This window comes from Alnus glutinosa, chromosome 1, assembly GCF_958979055.1.
Source record: "Alnus glutinosa chromosome 1, dhAlnGlut1.1, whole genome shotgun sequence".
Classification (NCBI taxonomy): domain Eukaryota; kingdom Viridiplantae; phylum Streptophyta; class Magnoliopsida; order Fagales; family Betulaceae; genus Alnus; species Alnus glutinosa.
Window position 1 is genome coordinate 11,047,995 of NC_084886.1, and position 20,312 is coordinate 11,068,306.

A 20,312-nucleotide genomic window follows, 5' to 3' on the forward strand; every position below is an offset into this window, starting at 1 on the left:
TTGAGATGCAAGTAATTGGCCACCTTACCTATCACCATCATCAGCTTGGGTTTGAATAGTCGATTGATTATTTTGTTTCATATTAGACTCCATACATATTTAACACAACTTTTTAATTGAATACATTTCTATCTTCATACATATTTAACAACATATATATATGTTTAATGACCACCTGTACTTGATCTTTGGTCAATTATTGCTATTCCAAACTAGTTGAAAGAAACATTTGGGTTGCTGCAATATGAAACAAAGCTGTCAAAAGTGGATTATGCAGATTAAACAATTTTGGATGAGGTCTCTAGATTGGCATTGTCAATGGGTCAATTAGTAACATCAATCTCCATAAAAATACTACCATATTCAACAATAATTAATCCATTTCAATTATCAACAGTCATTCCATTTGTCCAGCAAAAATATCAAAAATAATAAAATTTCCAAAACATATAAGGGTGAAGGGTCCCCTCCACCTACCGCTGAAAGGAGCTGTGTTGCTCTCAATTAGAATAAGACACTAGTTAATGGAGGTTGCTCTCTCTTCACCTTCAAGAAAAAGCAGTATTAGATGCATGTGAGCTGATAGAGGGAGAGGACCTGTGTTATGGTCAAGTCAACCGATGAAAGGCCATGAATACCTTTGAGCCCACGCCACCACAGTAGACTTCATCCATATCTTTGTCTTCAACCTGGGCCACCCAGAAACTGCCAGCATACCTTTGAGCCAAACTCAACAAAACCATCTTCCACCAATTATTAAACAGACAGTGGGGACAATAGTTGACTTCCGATAATTTGGAGTTGAAAATCCATACTCTTATTTTGCATCTGTTTATTCTCTCTTCTTTCTTTCTTTTCCATCGAAACATTACTTTATGCTACACTGCCCTGGGACCAGACTTGTGTTCCGATTTTTCGTCTCTTTTTTCTTTGATGTTAATGATTGATGGGACTTCTTCCTTTACCTCTTTAAGGCTGCTTCAACATCACTCATCTTTAAATGCATTGATAGATTATATAACATTCTTAGTTAAATCTTTTCTTGTATCAAAGATGTCCATTGGTAAGTAAACAAAGGCAATAGGTAAAAGTGAATTAAGGATCCTAAAATGTAGCTTCCTTCTTTTCATTACGAGGTTACAGCTAGTTGAAGGCAGCATATTGTTGGAGCAAGTTGCTCGTATTATTTTAGGCATAGAGAGTAATACGAGATCCTTGTATAGATGCCAATTGTCGGCTAGAGTTTTGGGGTTTTTCAAAATAAGTCCGTACAAGTAGGGTTTTCTTATAAGTATGTTATGTTGTAACCCTAAATCATATAGTGAAATATAACCACACACTCATGTGGACGTAAGTACATTGCCGAATAACGTAAATCAACGTCTCAATTTTCTCTCTCTTTTTTTGATTCCGTATTATTCATCATTGTTGTGCGCGGTAACAACACATATGATCATCTTCACATATCAATTTGCATCTAAAGGCGTATTGATGCCACGCGACAAAACATTCACCATGCAGCAACATCTATATCGTTAAAATTTATAAAATATAATCTGGGACAATGACAGGATCCTGTGCCTTGAAAGACATGATTTTATGTTCCTTTTAACAAAAGAGAGCCATTTTATGTTAAAAATAACAGCATATAGATGTATCACATGGCGCTGTCCGTGGTTACCACCCTCCATTTGCATGCCAACTGCTCCAAGTGACTAATAAAATGTCAAGATTCTGAAAAAGGGGAAGGAAACAGATACTTTAGTTTAGGCAATAATGGAAGCTAGCTCCAGACATGCTAAATAGCCAAATATAATTAGTATAAATGTATGATGAAATGGACATTTTTGGACAGACTCTTAGCTTGCTTTATTACTATAACCTTCTTCTTTTTCGAATTTCTTCTGGTATATATCACAAGCAAGTAGTATATATCATACACTAGTCATTTACATCACTACCATAATCAATTAGTTTTTAAGTAACGATAACAATGAATACACATGCCAATCTCGGAGAACAGTGAAGCTTCATAGGTTATTTTTGTCCAGGTGCAAATAGTTCGTATTTTCACATTCATATTTGGTTCACTGAGTTTCTCTCCGAGACGGTGCTAAAATTGTTACGCCTTTTGTGCGGGTCGAAACTTACCCGACAAAGAATTTTACTACCATAAGACCGTTAACAAATAAACCTCAATTCCAAGAAATTATGTGATGCAGGACAAAAGAGAATTTGGAGAAAAATAATAGAGAAAAATGGGGGAAAAAAAGAGGGATTAAGTCACACAATCCAAAGATCTAAAAAGAGAAGAAGATAAATTTGACGGAATCACACCTCTACAAATGAGAAAAAGAAGAGTAGTCACACCTCAAACAAAAACTGTTTATTTCTCAAATTATAATTCACCAGCATTTTCTTTCTCACCCAGCAGTGAAGCATGCTATTAGAGCGATCGATAACAGCGATACCCACGATATCCACAGTTTAAATGCTCCACAAACACTCAGAAAACCGAGATAGAAAGAGCTTTAGTTCATTTTCACTCACACACTCAGAAAATCATCACGAATTTTCATTAAAAAAAAAAAAAACTGTATTAATTTTTGGCTATACACTATATATAAATTTGGAAGTATTAGTAGGATTTGTCCACTGAGGTTCAGTTATAGGCTTATAGCAAGTGGATCCTAATTAAATACAACTTAAGAAAATTGTCAAGTTACTAATATCCAAAATTGCAAAAAAAAAAAAAAAAAAAAAAAAAATGATGAACTTTTGGCACCAGTTATACATTTTGTCTCTGTGGACCGAGAAGAAAGGGGACTTAGAGGGAAAATGATTGTAATATGAGAAATGCATGGAGGTCAACATCTTTCAAATATACAACATGGATTTGGGTAACTCAACGTAAGTTTTTATATCTTTCATTGCTCTCCCGCCGTGATCCAATGAGAATGGAGAAGAGGCTCGTGGGATTGGCCTTAATTGTTATTTGAACAAGTAAAAGTAATTATAAGTATTTTGTGTTTTTTGTTGTTTGTTAATATTTTTTATTTTTAAAAAAGAAAACAAAAAGAAGAAGAGGAAAAAATGTTATCAAACAAGTCAACAATTAATATTTTAAGCTGTGATTGGGGAACAAATCCCTCAATTTCTTCTTATTTTTTTTTTAATTTTATTTTTAGATAAATTTCTCAGTTTCAACTATCTATATTTTAGAAAATCTACAACTTATGAAGCAATTTGTTTGTCGCACATGTTTTACACGTGGTAGGTGCACCTTTATTTGACTGGCCGATGTATTGAGCAATCTCACTTAATAGTTTTCCAAATTCATCGACTGAAGCAGGAATAAAAAGATGGGCTTAGCTTTCTTGACAAGCAATGTCATATTGCCATTACATCATTTTCTAATGTCATATTGCTCTCTTTTTTTTTTTACTTTTTTTTTTTTTTTTTTTTTTTTTAATTTTTTTTTTTATAAATAAAATTAAACAAAAGAAATTCCGTATATCTCCCGGTGTGAGTTTCTATTTATGAGTTCTACTATAATATATCTTCTCTACTTTTTTTTTTTTATTAAATAATATATATTTTCTATTGGGGGTCATAATGGTTTTTCAAAATTTTCAAATTCAATCATATGTAATGTAATAATTGAGGCTTTATACATTTTGTGTGTGTGTGTTTTTTAAAGATTTCATTAATTGAACTTTTTTTTTAATAAAAATTAAATTTAACTCTTGACTTAAGATATTGCTTATTAATTCACTTGAAAATCTATTACAATTTTTTATTTTTATAATTAGTATAAATTGATATTTCTCTTTCTCTATTATTGATTCTATCAATTAATTAGTGTAAAATTTCCTAATTTCAACTAGTTCCAAATCTCCATCTCCTTTGAGCGAAAATTAATAGAGAGTAAAGATTATTATTATTATTATTATTATTTTTCTATTTAGTTTATAAATTACTAGCAAAAGGTTCAGAATTGATATTGAGTTCAAAATCTTCCCAATAATAACAATAATAATAATTAAAAAATAACAACAAAAATAGCAAGGAAAAAATTAAAAATAAAAACCCTGGCAAAGGGGTTTAAGCCTTTAAGGCTCGCTTGTCTTCAACAGAACACAGAACCCACCTGATAACAGAGCTCAAGAAATGTTCTCTCGCGCTTTCACCACCAAGAGGCTTCCTCTTCTCTTCTTCACTCCCAAAGGTATACTCTCTTTCTCTCTCTCTCTCTAACATTCATTTCTCTGCAGTGATTCCATCTGAACTTTCACTTCCTCCTCTTTTTGAAGCCCTGTTCTCCACGCACATTGTGGGCGAAAAACCGATCCTCGTAAGCCATTGTCTCTGTTTCTACCATTTTCTCTATCTTTCCATTCATGTTCTGCGAATTCAAATGATGGGTTTCTCGGAAAATTGCTCTTCTATTGGGCAGGTTCGGGATTTCATACATTCTGCGCTTTACGACCCAAAACATGGCTACTTCTCTCAAAGATCGGGGTCAGTTGGCGTGCTCGAGAAAAGCATTAAGTTCAATCAGCTCGAAGGTGCTTCTAGGATTTCTGATTTCACAATTGGATGCATTTTGTTAGAATCTTTTATTTATTTATTTTTTTGTGGTGTGTACATTGTGATCTGGTGTTGTGGAATTCATGCGTAATTCAAGAAAAAATGATTGAATGGATTATCTATAAGCTTTTCTGCGATTGGTTTTATGTAATTAATGCTTAATAACTAATAAACAATGTTGGAATGGATTGATTTTCAATGTAATGGATATTGAAGAGAACCCATTTATAGAATTAGAGTGGAGTTGATTAAATGGAGGAGTCTTTTGGACTGTTTGTAAATGCCAAATGTCTTTTTTTAGTTAATGTTTGAAGGTGTCCGAGAGGGTAATAAAGTTAGTTATGCTGTATGGTAGAGGATGCCTGTAGTTAAGCAATGAGATATTGGAGAATCTAGTGTAGTTGAATTTAGGATCTTGAGGTGGATGTGTGGCAGTATTGTGGAAGTCTAAATGTTTGTGGGAAGCTTAAAAAAGCACAAAAGGACAATATCGGGGAAATTTCTCTACGATCGATACTCTTTTGCTAGGAAGGTCAGAATAGGGGCTACTCAGGAATGGTGCAATTCAAATTGGAGCGTTACAGTCGGGAAAAGTCGAAGGGCAAACAATTTGAATCTTGGTGATGCACCAGTGACAGCTTTGAAGGATTTTGAATTATCTAGCTTCTGCGAGATATTCATAGCTGTAGCCTCTGTGACTCTGCCATATATTACTTATCAGCTGAATGCACTTAAAGTATGCACCTTTTTTTTTTTTTTTTTTTTTTTTTTTTTTTTTTAATGGATTTACAAAATATTTCACGCTTTTACTCAAGATACTCTTCTCCAATCCAATATTGAACAGAAATGCTAGGCTGTTGGCAGTGCTTGAAGTCGACATTGACCTAATACACTGAACATTTTGCATATTTTAGGTAGGAAAGTTTATATGAAATACCTGGATGATATATACAAGCGGAGTGGCATAGCATGGTTTACTCCTGTGGAGCTTTTTAAGGTACTCTCTCTCTCTCTCTCTCTCTCTCTCTCTCTCTCTCTGTGACGGCATAAAGAAATTCAATCCCGTATAAATAAAAAAATTAGGTTCTAAATTTCTTATAATTTTCATTTAGCTAAGGATAATCTTGTTATTTTCTAACACTATTTCTGAGTAATTTTCCAAACAAAAGTTGGTGTCAACCTTTTGCCTATCCCTTCTCTATATTCTTCGACTAGTTAGTTTCTTTGCTGTTCAACAATATTTGTTGTGAGGTGGTAGATTTTTTTTTTTGGATGAATTATAAGGTGGTAGAAAAATACACAGGAAATACCAAAATGGTCATGGTCTAGAACCTAGTAGTCTTGTATTTTTTTTGCTGTTTCTTTGTCCTGTTATAACTATTTGGTCACACCTTTACAATTTTCTGACAGGATCACTAAATGGAAAGTTAGTGCGGTTCTTTATAAAACACTAAATATGAGAGATATTATGTAACGACTTAAGAAAAATGCTAGTCGCATATGCTCTATCACTCCAAAAGTACTAGTCAATTTGAAGCTACATAAAATCACTTATAAAGTTCAATCTCACCTAGTAAGGAATTAATGTGAGACTTAACACCGATGAGTGCCTTTATAATTTACTCATTCTATGTGGGCAATTCATCTTCTTAATGCGGGATTGGGTGTTACAATCTCTCTTCCTTAAATCTCCGACATCCTCGTCAGAGGTACGTCATGCAGTGCTCCAATACCACATGGCATTACTAGGTTGTTCTGTTACCATTTATAACAACCTAGGGAAAATGCTTATCACATCTGTACTATCACTTCAAAAAGACTAGTTAATTTGGAACTCTCTAGAATTACTTATAAAACTCAGTTTTATCTAGTAGGAAACCAATGTGGGACTTAACATCCACGAGTGCCTTTGTAATTTATCCACCTTATGTGGGCTATTTCTCTTCTCAATGTGAAACTGAGGTGCTATATATTAAGTTTTTGGGCCAGTGAGGAGAGTCTAGGAAACGAACATTATTCACCTAGAGACTGATGTCAATAGGGAAAAATGAATGGTGTCTTTACATGTCAATCTAATTAATCATGGTTTTAGAAGTGAGATAGTATTTTCTGCTTATAAAGGATAATGTTGGAGTCTCCAGGAATCTGTTTAGGATCATGCATATGTGCCAGTTGAATAGGAAAAATATTCAAGTCTTACAAATAACACTACATTATTATTTCTAATTAGTTATTTCATGTAAACTCTACAATTTTACTCGATGATTCAGAGGATCTAACTGATTTTGTACGGCATATTGATCCATATTCTTGCTTGTATTCGTTGGAGTTACCTTGCATGATCTGTAATAAATCATGCTTATTGGTGTTAGAATGGCTGTTCTGGCTAAATTTCAAACAAGAAAAACAGAATCAGTATGAAGCCATGATTTAAAAGCTTGGAACTTAGACATGGAATTTTATATTTATATTCTTAAATTTAGAGCGTGTTTGTTTCGGGTAAAATGTTTTTTCCATTTTTTAATTTTTGATGCGGTAAAAAACATTGGTCAACAGAAAATGATTTTCTGGTTAATAGCAAATTTGCCACTGCAGGGAAATATTTTTTGGATCTTGTCTCCCCCCCTCTCCTATACCCTACCCTCCTCTCCTCAAACCGTTGCACCATCCAACCTGTAGAGGAACCCAACAATCCCCTCCCCCTAGCACCAACCCTTTATGCCTCTCACTCGCTATCCTCCCCCCCATCTTGGTGCAATTTCTCTCTGTCTCGTCTGGCATCTCACCTACCTTATCTCAACCCTTCTCTCTATGCTGACCATTAACTTCATAGAGGATTCCAGCCGCCCCATTCCCCTGACATCACTCTCCTCCACCTGTCGTCTAGCATCCCCTACCCATCTACCCACCTACCCATTCCCACCCCTCATGATTGCTCCCTTCCCTCCTGTGTTGCAGCCCTCAACAACTCCTCCCTTCCCCCTCCAAAAAAAAAGAAGAAAAAACTACCTTCCCCTCGTTGCAATCCTCCTTTCCTATCTAGTGGTTTTTGTGAAGTGTGCCTTTTTCTTTTCTTTTTTTTTGTATTGTTAGTGGTGATATTTGGCATTGTTCGACAATTTTGAGTGATTTCTAGTTATGATAGAAATATATTTTTCTTACCAACCAAACAACTGAAAACATTTTCTATATTATTTTTTGGATAATAACCAAACAATAGAAAATCAATGATTATCCCCGAAAATATTTTCGATCAAAAGTAGAAATCATTTTACGTCGAAACAAAATGCAGCCGCAGTGCAATCAGGGGATTAAAGTGGAACATGATTACATGATTGGCATTTTATTTATTTTCTATACTCGTAGTGGTCACTGTTGAATGAAATCTTTCACTGTGCTTTAAATTTGTCAAATCAAGCTCTGTCCATGTGAGTGATTCGGAATTCTTTTTGTTTCATATGCCTTTTAGGTATATATATTTGGTTTCTACTTTTAGTTTTTTATGAAACTTTCTTTTTTGCAGCCTTGGTATGCACATGGAATTGCTGAAGCCATAATGCGAACTACTAATCTTTCAGTTCCATTAAAAGTAAGCTCCCTCCAGTTTTCATAACCTCCTGCCGCATAGATCACCTCAGATCTTGCACATATTGTTACATTATATTCTTATTGCTTATGTATTTAAGTTGATCTGAACTTCCATATCTATTTCAAAATTCATATTTTGAAATCATTCTATGATATTTGGAAGCTTTATTTCTTGATCACGTATTTGTACAATAACATGGATCTGATTATGCCTAACCAAAATCTTAAGAAAAGTGATCAGTGCATGGGTGTTAAATGGTGCCTCCACAGGAAGATATTTTATGTTCTTTAATAAATGCCATGTGTAAATAAACAGCTTGTTTCTACAGGCCAGAAGTTTTCACCTAACTGCAGCACTTGCTCAATATTTTGTCGAATATGGTTCCCCCCATGACGGGCATGCTAGGTGAATCAATGTCTTCACTGCTGCCTAGCAACACTAGCAATAGATGTAAGCTAATATGTTTGCTGCTTAGGGGTTATGTCATAGATGCATAGGTTTAGAGCCTTATATTTAGAAATGAAGCGATCAGTTTTAGTCACTATTTTATACTTTGGTGACAATATCAGATATCAAAAAAAATTTAAAAAGCTTTAAATTGCTAGGACATATATCATCTCGTTTCTCCAAATAATACTTTTTGCATGTTTGTGAACCTATTGCAGTTGGAAGCATGACAAGAGAAAAATTTACTTCAATTTCTGTCGAAGTCTAAGTTTCTTAGAGGGAAATAAAGGCAAAAAAAGCAAACCTTAGAGTCCTTGAAGGAATGAAAAATGCAAATGTTCTATTATTAAAAGTCAATTGTCTTACAATGATGTGATGATCTTCTTTTAACAAGAAGACCAAACCCTAAAACCCTTGGAACAATAAATCATGACCCTTAATTTAGATTAGTCCTAACTGTATATAATCAAAAAAAACCAAAAAGGCTACTTATCAAAAAAAAAAAAAAAAACCAAAAAGGCTCAAATACCTTTAAATAACCTAAAATGCTTCAGACTGCTACCATATTATAAACAGTATTTGTGCTACAGTACTGTGACAATAATCAGCTACAGTATTATGAACATTAATCACGATCCATGTCTTTTATTATTTTTTTAACTTGCCATCCTGCATCTGAACCATTTAGTTATTAGTTACCATAAAAGAAAAATGTGAACCACTTAGTTATTAGTCAATAATGTGTATCCTGTTTAAACTTCTCTCCGTTTCTGTGAATCACGTTTCATACAAGATTTTGGATTTATCTTTATAATCTTTAACTAAAATATTTCTTCAGTTGGAAATTACCATGCCATTAACTGATCCCTCCCATTTTTCTTTGTTTGTGTATTTATCTTCTTGTTTGATACATTAAATCTAAAAGTTGATTTTGCTGTTTTATAATGTGCACTCAGATATATGAAATTGGTGGTGGATCAGGAACTTGTGCGAAGGGTATAATGGATTACATAATGTTGAATGGACCTGCTAGAGTTTACAACAACATGACTTACATGTATGTGCATTGACCATACCTCTATTTACCATAATATAAGTTAGATATTCATATGCTAGCCCCATTTTATTCATGCTACCCTCATGATACATGAATCCACATGGTTTCTCCAAACAATAGTTTCTGTCTCATTATATTTGAGATACTAGTGTATTATGTAATTCAATCTTAGGCCAGATTTAATGCTTAGGTAAACATCTTTTGCATGAATAGGAATTATAACCTTTTTTGAAACCATTTATCAAAAAAGGTTATTGCCTTTTTCTACCAGTCTTTGAACCCCCCCTCCCCAAGTTAAGATCTGAACTTAGGCCTACCATAGCCTCAGCCCACCATTCCCTCAGCCCACCATTCCCTCAGCCCACCATTCATATTTTTTGATAGGTAATCAAAGAAATATATAAATAAAAAAGTGTAAGGCGTTCCTAAGTATACAAGAAGTATACAAAGAAAACCAAATACGAGTAAGCAAAAAGACAAAAGAAAAAACCCGCAAAACCCTACAAACAGCCGAGACACCAAGACCCATAGTCCAAACCCTAAACCCGCCAAAAGCACCCTCGACTACATTACATCAATAGTTCTTGATTTTTCTGATTGATTTTTCTCCAAAATCAAGAGAATTTGGGTGTTTCAAGTCTAAAATATGCACATGTAAGTAATGTACGCTATTTTCTATTCATTTTAAGACCAACATATAATGGATTGGCCAAATTCCATTGAAATGGTAGCTTGAGGAGGCTAATGATAGTTTAGGGTAATCTGGACATTTTAAGTCAAAAAAAAAAAAACACAAGAGGGGTGGTCAAACCACGGGTGGCCATCCCAGGTACTTGGGGGTGGATTGACCACCCTTTAATCACATGGGGTGGCCGAGCCACCACCAAAAGTGTTGGGGTGGCCGGTCCACCCCCTAGGGGTGACTTGGCCACCCCGAATTATTACTTGGGGGTGGCTGAACCACCCATTTTTGCCCCCCCCCTCTCTTTTTGTAACTTGAAGGTTTTTAAAGTAAATTTAGCTCATAAACTGAAGGTATTTTTGTCATTTCACGTTAAAAATTGGAACATGTGTCGTGCTCGTTTTTCCGTCTAATTTAACTAGCTCAGCTAATGGAAAGGATTTTTTGTACCAACGATTGGGAGTTGGCGCGGGTTGATATGATGGTAGTTCATGGGGCAATGTGTAAATGAGTGGTAGTTGAGGGGGGTTAAGTGTAGTTAACCCCCCCACCCGCACCCCCCCCCCCCCCCCCCCCCCCCCCCGCCCCCCCCACCCCCTTCTTTTTTTTTAATATATTGGTCCTTATCATTCTTGAGTGTTTTGAATTCACCTAAATAAGCCAGTGGTAAACCTGCCTCCATAAATTTCTATTTATGTTTGTCTTGTACTCTTGTTCTAAGATCTATAATCAGTAGTGACTGCAATCACATATGTAACTGCAGCTCAGTGGAAATCAGTCCTTCATTGGCTGAGATACAAAGAGAAACTGTTGGAGAAGTTCGTAGTCACTTGTCAAAGTTTAGAGTAGAATGCCGTGATGCTGCTGACAGGAGTGGATGGGGTAAGTTGTCTTTACATGTTCTTCCTTACTTCAGATGCTTCTGATAGGACTGAGTTTGCGCAATTTGTATACTTAAAACTTCACAGAAGTGATAAGCATTCTTCTATCATTATCAAAATAAGTAGTACATTTGCCTTAAACTTTTCTATTTCTCACATTAACATCTGTGTTAGATTACATATATATTTTAAGCTTGGTCACTCCACCTCAAAGACTGTCATAGATTGTCTTATTACTTATCCTACTTGAAATGTTTCTATAATTTTTATTTCAATAGAGCAGATTAACTGCTGTGAGTCATTGTGCTCCTTGTAGATTTGTGCACTTATGGATGCACTTCTCAAATATTCTGTCAAAAAAACAATCAGAATACAACAGTTCAAGATGCACACACATCCAGAGGGTTCCAAAGGCATACAGCCACACCTCTTAGCAGCAGAGACATGAACAAACTAGACAGAAGCACACTGCTGCCTAAGCAAACAAGTAACAAAATCATCAACCAAACACAATCCCCCTCTCTGAGCAGTTTACTGCTCCAATTGCACAATTAGCAGTTATTCTATATGCTTCGCATGCATACTTTTCTTCAAAATGTGCATCTCTCACATATCTATCATAAAGTTAGAAATTAAAGCTAGTTTCTGTTTATTAACAGGAGATGTGGAGCAACAACCATGTTGGGTAATAATGCTTGAGGTATGTTTGATCTTTGATTTGTTTCAGTTTCATCTTAGTGACAAAATGTTGCTACTGGAGTTAATAGATTAAATTTTGCAAAGTATCCAAAGTTGAATGAAATTCATTGGTTGCTGCCAATTATTGTTGTTTACTCACATGTTTCATGTTTCTGACGTATTGATGCATGTGAAACATGTGATTGCTTTTAAAGAGTTGAAGCAATATCATGAGGGACATTTGAACACTTGAGTTTTCTTCACATACTTGACATTGGTAATGGAGCTATAGAGTAAATTGGCCAAGAATTTAATGTTGACCAACACACTGCACCTACTAAATATTAGTTTTTTACGAATATTTTGCATGTTTCAACTATAACAATCTCAACTTCAATATTGCCAAGCCAATAACCTGTGACCCATCCTCTTTGCCACGTGCCAACAATCCACCATAATATGTGAGAGACCTCTTGCGTAAGTTCCCATGCAAGAACAGCACCACACACTCTACCTCGAGACCTTGTTGAAACAACCATCTCTAATTGTCACTAAAGAGATCATGCTCAACCACGATTTCCGTTTCGTAGATCCAAAACTGCAAATTATTTATTTTGGATCCCAATTAAGAATGACAATTTACTAGTAATAGTCACTCTATTTTCACATGCTTTTCAGTTATATTTTGTAGAACCATGTGCTTTACCATGGTTGGGCATATTTAAGAAAACATGAGAAAATATATTGGAAAGCACAGGCCAATAGTCTAACATGTAGAAATTAGGTTCGTTGCTGCCCTTTGCTAATTTCATTTGGATTTATTACGTATAAATTTCAAGAATTTTAAATAGCCTACGTAGGAATTGTAGACCAGCAACCCCTACAAGTTGCACAACCCTCTGTCATATGAGCTAGTAGGCCAAGTAAATCACTATCTGATTTTTTAAGCTTTTTTATTCTATCTTATGAACATTTATTTTGGAAATAAATGGCACCCACTCGCCTTTTTTGGTGCTTATGGAAGGAAAGAAATAACCGGAGCTTTGAGGATGTAAAGAAGACATTTGAGGAGCTTTTATCCTCATTTTATCACACTTTGTATCTTTGGATTACGACTTATGTGTTCCCTTTATCTTTTAGCTGTCTTGATTTTCTTACTCGTTTCTCTAGCTAGGCGTTTCCTTTTGTATACTCCCAATGTACTAAGGGCCGCCTCACTCTTTTAATGGGATTGGCTTTTACTTATCAAAAGAATTTATTTTGGAAATAATTAAACATTGTAATTCAAAAAAATGTGCACTTTACTTCAATGAAGCTTTGCACCTAAGAACTATGAGGCCTTCACGCTTAAGTGCACTTTGAGCTTTTAACAACATTGAGATGAACATCTTTACTATCCCACAGCAAGGTGTTTAGTTTTTTATTTTTTTCTAAGCAAGATGTTTAGTTGGTTGAAGAAAAGTTGAATTAGTGTCATTAAGGACATCTAAACTAAACACCTAATTTTCTTGATGTTACTTTATTGCCTCATTCTTGAAATTGTTTGTCATAAGAGTCTGTGTGTATATATGCATGTGCAAACATGGACATGCAGATGCACAAGGGGGGTGGATAGGGGTTCCGGCGTGCGGCTTATCCTGCTTTTTGCATATTATATGGGTGGACATTGTAGATCAGATTTGTCCCAAAAGGCAAATTTATTAATTTATTTTTTACAGGTGCTTGATAATCTTCCACATGATCTTCTCTATTCAGAAAATCAAGTTTCTCCTTGGATGGAAGTATGGGTTGAGAAGCAACGTGATAGGTACAAAGTATGCAGGCACCCAGAGATATCTCTAAATTCTTTCTTGCAACTTGTATATTTGTGTTTCACACATAATGAAATGGTATTGAATTGCTTCATTATCTTTCAAGCTGAAACTCAGCATAGAAAGAGGTTGAGTGGGATTTCTCAATTGAGGATTCATGGTGAAATAGTTTTCTAGTCTTAACGTAACTCCTTAATGTAATATGTGCATACAAATGCACGAACTATTGTCAGTCTTACCCTCTTGTACATTTTTAATAAGATATCGGCCTTTATCCTTTTATATAGACTCACGATGCTATTACCATCAGATAGAAAAGGAGGGTCCTTTCATTGAACATCTTACTTTCTGATAATTTCATTTTTCCATTCTGACTCGCAAGATACTCTCTCTTCAAAAGCTAAGCACATCTTTTGTGGCAATTCATGGAGGTATCACATTTTTATAAGCATTTTACATATTTAAATACTTTCGATGATTGTGAATATTTAATTTTACAATAGTTGGAAGCTGGTTAAGATTTTGAGGGTTTGTAACTCCACCGCAGCCTTCTAGTTTATTAATGACAGCTAATGAAGGGTTTCGAACTTCAGTGATAAAATCTCTGTGCAACTATGACCACAAAGGTCAAGAGCATGGTGCGTTGTGGCTTGCCATGTCATCTATTCAACTACTAGGGAAATTACAATTGTTTTGTTGACTCAACTTATCTTTTCATCCACAAAAGCAAGGATTAGGATCGGTATAAATTGTTTCTGCTTATGTTTTATTCTGGAAGGGGCATTTGAGAATTATGTTTGCCTTATGCCTGGAAGTTCTGCATGTCTTCATGTTTCGCCAGCTGTGGGATACCCTGAGTTAAATCCACACTGATCCAAGTTTCTTCTTTTAATAGGGAAACACTCTCTGAGTTGTATAAGCCATTACAAGACTCCCTAATTAAGCGGTGCGTTGAGATTATTGACTTGGACAAAAATCATAGCAGTCAAAGTAGTGCAATAAAAATGGCAAGAAGCATTTGGTCTAAAGTTTCTCCCAAACCTCGAAGGTGTTGGCTACCAACCGGTTGCTTGGTAAGAAAAATGTTTGGTAGGTCTCTTTTTCTTCAATATTTTCTACTTCTAACAGAAATACTACTTCCATAATTGCAGAAACTGCTAGAGGTATTGCATGAGGTGCTACCGAAGATGTCTTTGATTGCTTCAGACTTTAGTTACCTACCTGATGTGAGGATACCGGGCGAAAGAGCTCCATTGGTTTCAACCAAGGCATGTTCTTTTTCTTATTGGAATTATTATCGAGGCCCATGCCAAATTAATGCGGCTCATTTTGAAACATAATTGGGTTTCACAGAATCTGTTTAGATATGCAGCAAATTGAAGGCTTTGCGTATTTTATCTGCCCAAATTACATATGTCAACGTGTAACTTACCCATATTGCTCTTCCATATTTAAAGAAAGAAGAGAGAGGGTTTTTTTTTTTTTTTTTTCTTGGGGTTGAGGGGGTGAGAAAAAAGGTTCTCTATTCATATCAGCACTTACAACCATAATTGTTATTAAGTGAGTGTTCAAAAATAGGAGTCCCTATTTGTATCGATGAAAAAGGATACTCAGTAAGCTTCCTTTCCTCGTTCTTGAACTTATCACTTCTACTGTAAACCTTGTGGCAAACAACTACTTCATTCCACATCTTCAAACCACAAGCTGCATAATTTTGTTAACTGAAACGACTTGACTAACATTTATACATGGTGACTACATTGTTAAGTAATCAAGGATAATCCATTGATCAAAAAAACGAATAGTAATGAAGGATAATTGAGCAACTACTGAGTCATTCTTCTTTCCAAAAAATATTTTCCATAGTTCAACTGGTTTGTGGGACATCCAAATTAAGAACTAAGAAGTCTGTTGGAGTTATCATTACCTGATCCTAAAGAGTAGAAAAGTAACTGTTGGAAATTCCAAATTTTATATTCTTGTTGTCATCATAGGTTATTTATTTTAGTTTTTCGAAGATGCAAGACACAATAGCATACCAAATACATGAATACCAGCCAACAATTTTAGTTTGACCTGGTTTACCTCCCGATCTGCAGAAAGATGGAAGAAGCTTGGACTATTGCAGTTATCTGGATGCAAAGGTGTGGTAAATCTTTTTTCTTTTTTCTTTTTTTCATTATTTTTATAATTATGTATTATCATATGAAATGCCATTGATTACCTCAAATAAACTGCCAATGATGAGTGCCTATTTTTTTCCTTTAACTAAGTGAACTTCTGTAATTATGAATGAGAAGTCAGAGAAGCTATATGTGAAAAGTTGAACTACCAGCTTGACCTTGAGGGGGGGGAGGTGTGAGCACATCCTACTGAGCAATCTTACCAATTAAACACTTTTCACACGCAGTTCAATAAAAATTCCTAAGTGCCAATTGCCTAACTACAATATGCGAAAATATCCAAGATCAGTTATAACACGTGTGAGTAATATGCACGACAAATAAATGATAAACTATTGCAAGAGTAATATGTCAACACTATAATATGGCTTACTATAATCAACATGTATTGAAAATATTCATCACGCATGGCACAAGAGAAGTTTTTTATGAGAAAAACCCAAAACCATGGAAAATGATATCACTATTTGGGGAAAAACGTGTACAAGACTTACTGAACTTGCATATAGACTTATTCAGTGACTCAAACTCCACAAGACTCACGTTGTACTATTCACACTTGTTCACTGACCAAAATTCCATGATCCTCTTTCTTCATTCATTGATATCACGGGTTAACCCTTCTATACGTTCTCCATGTATGCCGACTCCTTAGCATCCTTGACAGAATCCTTCTATCATTACTTGTCATAGTGTAGAAGCGGTCTCCACATGTGGTTTTAGGTACTAAGATGATTTCTAGAGACGCACCACTCAAGAGAAAGAACTTAAATCTCTAACTCTAAGCACACTGGTTTTGCATCCTCTCTCTCTCTCTCTCTCTCAAGCTTTCTTAATATTTTTCAACAAATACTGAGTTTCTCTTTTTTCTCTCAAGAAGACTCATAATTTTCTCTCTAATATGCTCTTCATTACTCTCTTGATGTTAGAGTAACTACCTAGCTCGCAAGGAGAAGAAGGTATTTATAGAGCCTTAAGAAAAATTCCTAAAAATTGCATGGAATATTTTAGAAAAGCTGTGTGGCATTCGATGGAACATGATGAGTTCGAATGGCATAGTTATAAAACAGGATTTATAGATTTGGCATTCAAACAATTACGGAACGTGTTTCGAACATAACAAATTTGATATTTGTTTTAATTTCTAGCTCGAACAGGCTTCGAACACGATTTGAATGGTATTAAATTATCAATTATCCCAAAAACTTTAGCTTACGGAAAATAGTGAATTTAATTATTTTTAGTTAATATTCTAACTAGTATAATCTGTTTGACAAAATTTTAGCACCAGAGAGCGAGTCGAGTAAAAAAGGCATGATCTCGAGGCAAGAGGAAGTGGAAGCACGGGGAAAATTTAATTATTTATAGTTAATATTCTAACAAATGGTATAATCTGTTTGACAAAATTTTAGCACCATGTTCAAACTTGATTCTGTCCAATCTGTTCGGGCTCGCACGATCTTTCCCTCTTTCAGGATTCCATAGAATCTTTTGATTCGTATTTTTTCATGAATCAAATGATCTATCAAACATTTTTCAAATGATACTCTCGTGTTGTGAGTTTTTTATATCTACATTATAATAGGATTTGACTGCATTTCTAGTGAGGCATTCTGTTTCTCAGCTTGAGGCCACCATTTAAGTGATAATGTTACTGTTCAAAATCCAACGAACAGTTTGTGAAAATTTAAGCCTAATTGTTTCAAAACTTTAACCATTCATTATTCAACTCACGTCACTTTAAAGTTAAAGCTCTAGGTTTCTAAGTTACTTATGATCCTAAATAATTTTTTGATGAATACTGACCATCCTAAATAATTGAGATCAATTTGTAAGCTCATGACGGTGTCTTCATGAGGAAATGCGATAATTCTTCAATTCATGTATGACACAAGTCACTGGACTTAGACTTAGACAACACAGTTCCTGATGTGATAATTCTTCAATTCAATGGAATATGCCAACACAACTTATAGACATGACAACGTGGATAATATTGCCACTTAATAATTAATGTGCAAATAAAGCTGGAGAACTATAATCATTTGAACATCGACTAATGTTGCTTTTATGGTTAAGGGTCCAGTGCTTACAAACGTAATTATAAACTGCTTAATAAAAATACAAGCTGCTAATTAGTGAGTTTTCTGCTTCTTCTTCTTATTCTTTTGAGGTCACTCCTGCTAAATTATCTGCTATCTTTCTTATTACCCTCATTTCGAATTTTAAGAAAATCCAATTAATTAGGATTATGAGTAAAATCTTCCTGTGATACTAATATCAAATGTCCATATTGATCTGGACTGCCACAGGATGGTCCACCAAGGATCACCCACTATAGTCAAGGGTTGGGGTCGGAGGATCTGAATACCCACCACCTGCATAGCCCTTTTCTGATTCCCATCACTTCTCAAATTTCTTCCTACCAAATTAGTACCATCATTGTAAACCTACACGAAAGAGAGAACTTCGCATCCTATAGTTGAAAATCTACACCTAACATCATACATCCAAAGCTCCATAAAGATTCCTTGAACTGAAAATCTTGGCTTCATCAAATGGTTTACCATTAGAAAAATGGTAATCTGATGGTCCATTTCATGCGTGTGGTCGTTTCTATTGCAGGGTGATGCTGACATATTTTTCCCCACCGACTTTTGGCTTTTGGAATGTATGGACCATTACTGTTCTGGATGGTTGAAATTGCACAAAGATCAATCATCCAAGCAAGGGAGGAAGAGGCGTACTATTACAGTAAGTTGGTTCTCTTAAATTCCAGCGTTTCTATTTCTCACATCCATAAGATAAAAACTCAGGACTCGGTAGCACTAAATTTTGTTCTGTTTGGCTTGCTTGTGTTCATGAATACATGGAAAACAATGCCCTTTTCTCAACATTGGAAAGTTCATATGGTGCTATGATTGGCATTGTTTAGGAATTCTGGCAGTCACTGATGCCTAGAATACCAATCTTCCTAGAAAAAAGTTGCATCCATATCTATCTTTTTGTTTGTTTGTTTCTTTCTTTTTTTGCTAAATGTATTAGGAGTTCAGTTACTGTTTATTTTGATTGAAAATGAAATCATGGGGAATGGAATTTCTTAGCCCTAATTGGAGAGGGTCTGTATAATGTGTAATGTTGGGTGCCAATATCGATTAAAAATATATGGCATAATATGAGATGAAAGATTTGTGCGTTGACCAATATGTTTAGGGAGACATCCCTGAAATGGGGTTAATGATGTCAACCACTTCATTTTACTTTTCAAGTTATCCCATAATTGTTAGCAAATATATATTAGTCTAACCAAACTGCAGAAAGGAAACAGTTGCATTTATTTTCTGGAAATTTCCTTCTAGATCTGCTCTTATGATAAAATCAGCCTCAGTGCTTATCTAGCTGACAGTTTTCTTCAGTATCTGCTCCTGTATATGTAATAAGTTTTAAAATTTCAGTTAATTTCATTATTTTGCCCAATTATTTTTTCAATTGGTGTAGCTTGATACGTCTTCATTCATGGAAGAGTTTGGCGTGCCATCAAAGACAAGAACGAAGGGTGGATACAACCCACTTCTCGATGACTTTAAGAATACAAAGTTTTATCTTAGCGTCCCAACACATAACACTAAATAGACGGCTGGCATGCGTCATAACAAATTCCTGATATCTGGCAACCGCACCGCTATTTCCATGGATGCTTTCTGGTTGAGAATATCTGGCCGTGCTTAGGCTTTGAAGAGAGGGATGAGAGTTCTGTTGGCATCCAAGAATTGATTTGATGGAGTACTCTTTGAAGAGAAGGGCACTTGCGATGCATGCACTAGATGAGAAGCAAGATATGCAGAGGTGGGCTTGCGCATAAAATGGAGGGCTCTGATGGCTATACCCTTTCAAACTATGCTATCAAGGCTACCAACATTTTCAGCATTTCAACATTTCTTCAACCTTGTCAATTCATAAAAAGCATACTTTCTCAACAGGTGTTTCATGGCAATTTATGCAATCTATGCAATTATATGTTACATGCTACAGAAATATGAGTTAAGGCGCACAAATTATGGCCGTCCATTACTCAAAATACACTAATAAACACGTTACGTTAGTCAGTTTGAAATGAATGATAAATGATTAAATGTATGGAATTTATCATTACTTTCTCTCTCTTCTTTCTTTTTTTATTTTTTATTATGATGAGAAACCCCTCCAAGGCAGGACCAATTCGTGTATCCACCTCTGTCAAGTAAACCTTGGACACGTGGCTAGCTCCTATTCTACACAGATCAAGTAATACTTCGGACGAGCTAGTTCCAAGTAATTGTTTGCATTTAAGGGGATTCGAACCTTAGACTTCATGGAACTATCACAAAGATCAAAACCCTTACCACTTGAGCCAA

At 35.2% G+C, this 20,312-nt stretch overlaps 1 protein-coding gene across 1 annotated transcript; it reads left to right on the plus strand.

The window, feature by feature from the left end:
- The first annotated feature begins 4,116 nt into the window (after positions 1 to 4,116).
- On the plus strand, positions 4,117 to 20,032 carry LOC133858521 (uncharacterized). Its single transcript, XM_062293998.1, has 14 exons — positions 4,117 to 4,228; positions 4,314 to 4,354; positions 4,457 to 4,568; positions 5,505 to 5,587; positions 8,114 to 8,179; positions 9,583 to 9,683; positions 11,129 to 11,247; positions 11,906 to 11,946; positions 13,643 to 13,731; positions 14,631 to 14,808; positions 14,887 to 15,007; positions 15,839 to 15,879; positions 18,544 to 18,672; positions 19,417 to 20,032. The coding sequence occupies exons 1-14, from the start codon at positions 4,171 to 4,173 to the stop codon at positions 19,549 to 19,551; spliced, it is 1,314 nt and encodes a 437-aa protein (XP_062149982.1). The 5' UTR covers positions 4,117 to 4,170; the 3' UTR covers positions 19,552 to 20,032.
- Positions 20,033 to 20,312: the final 280 nt, after the last annotated feature.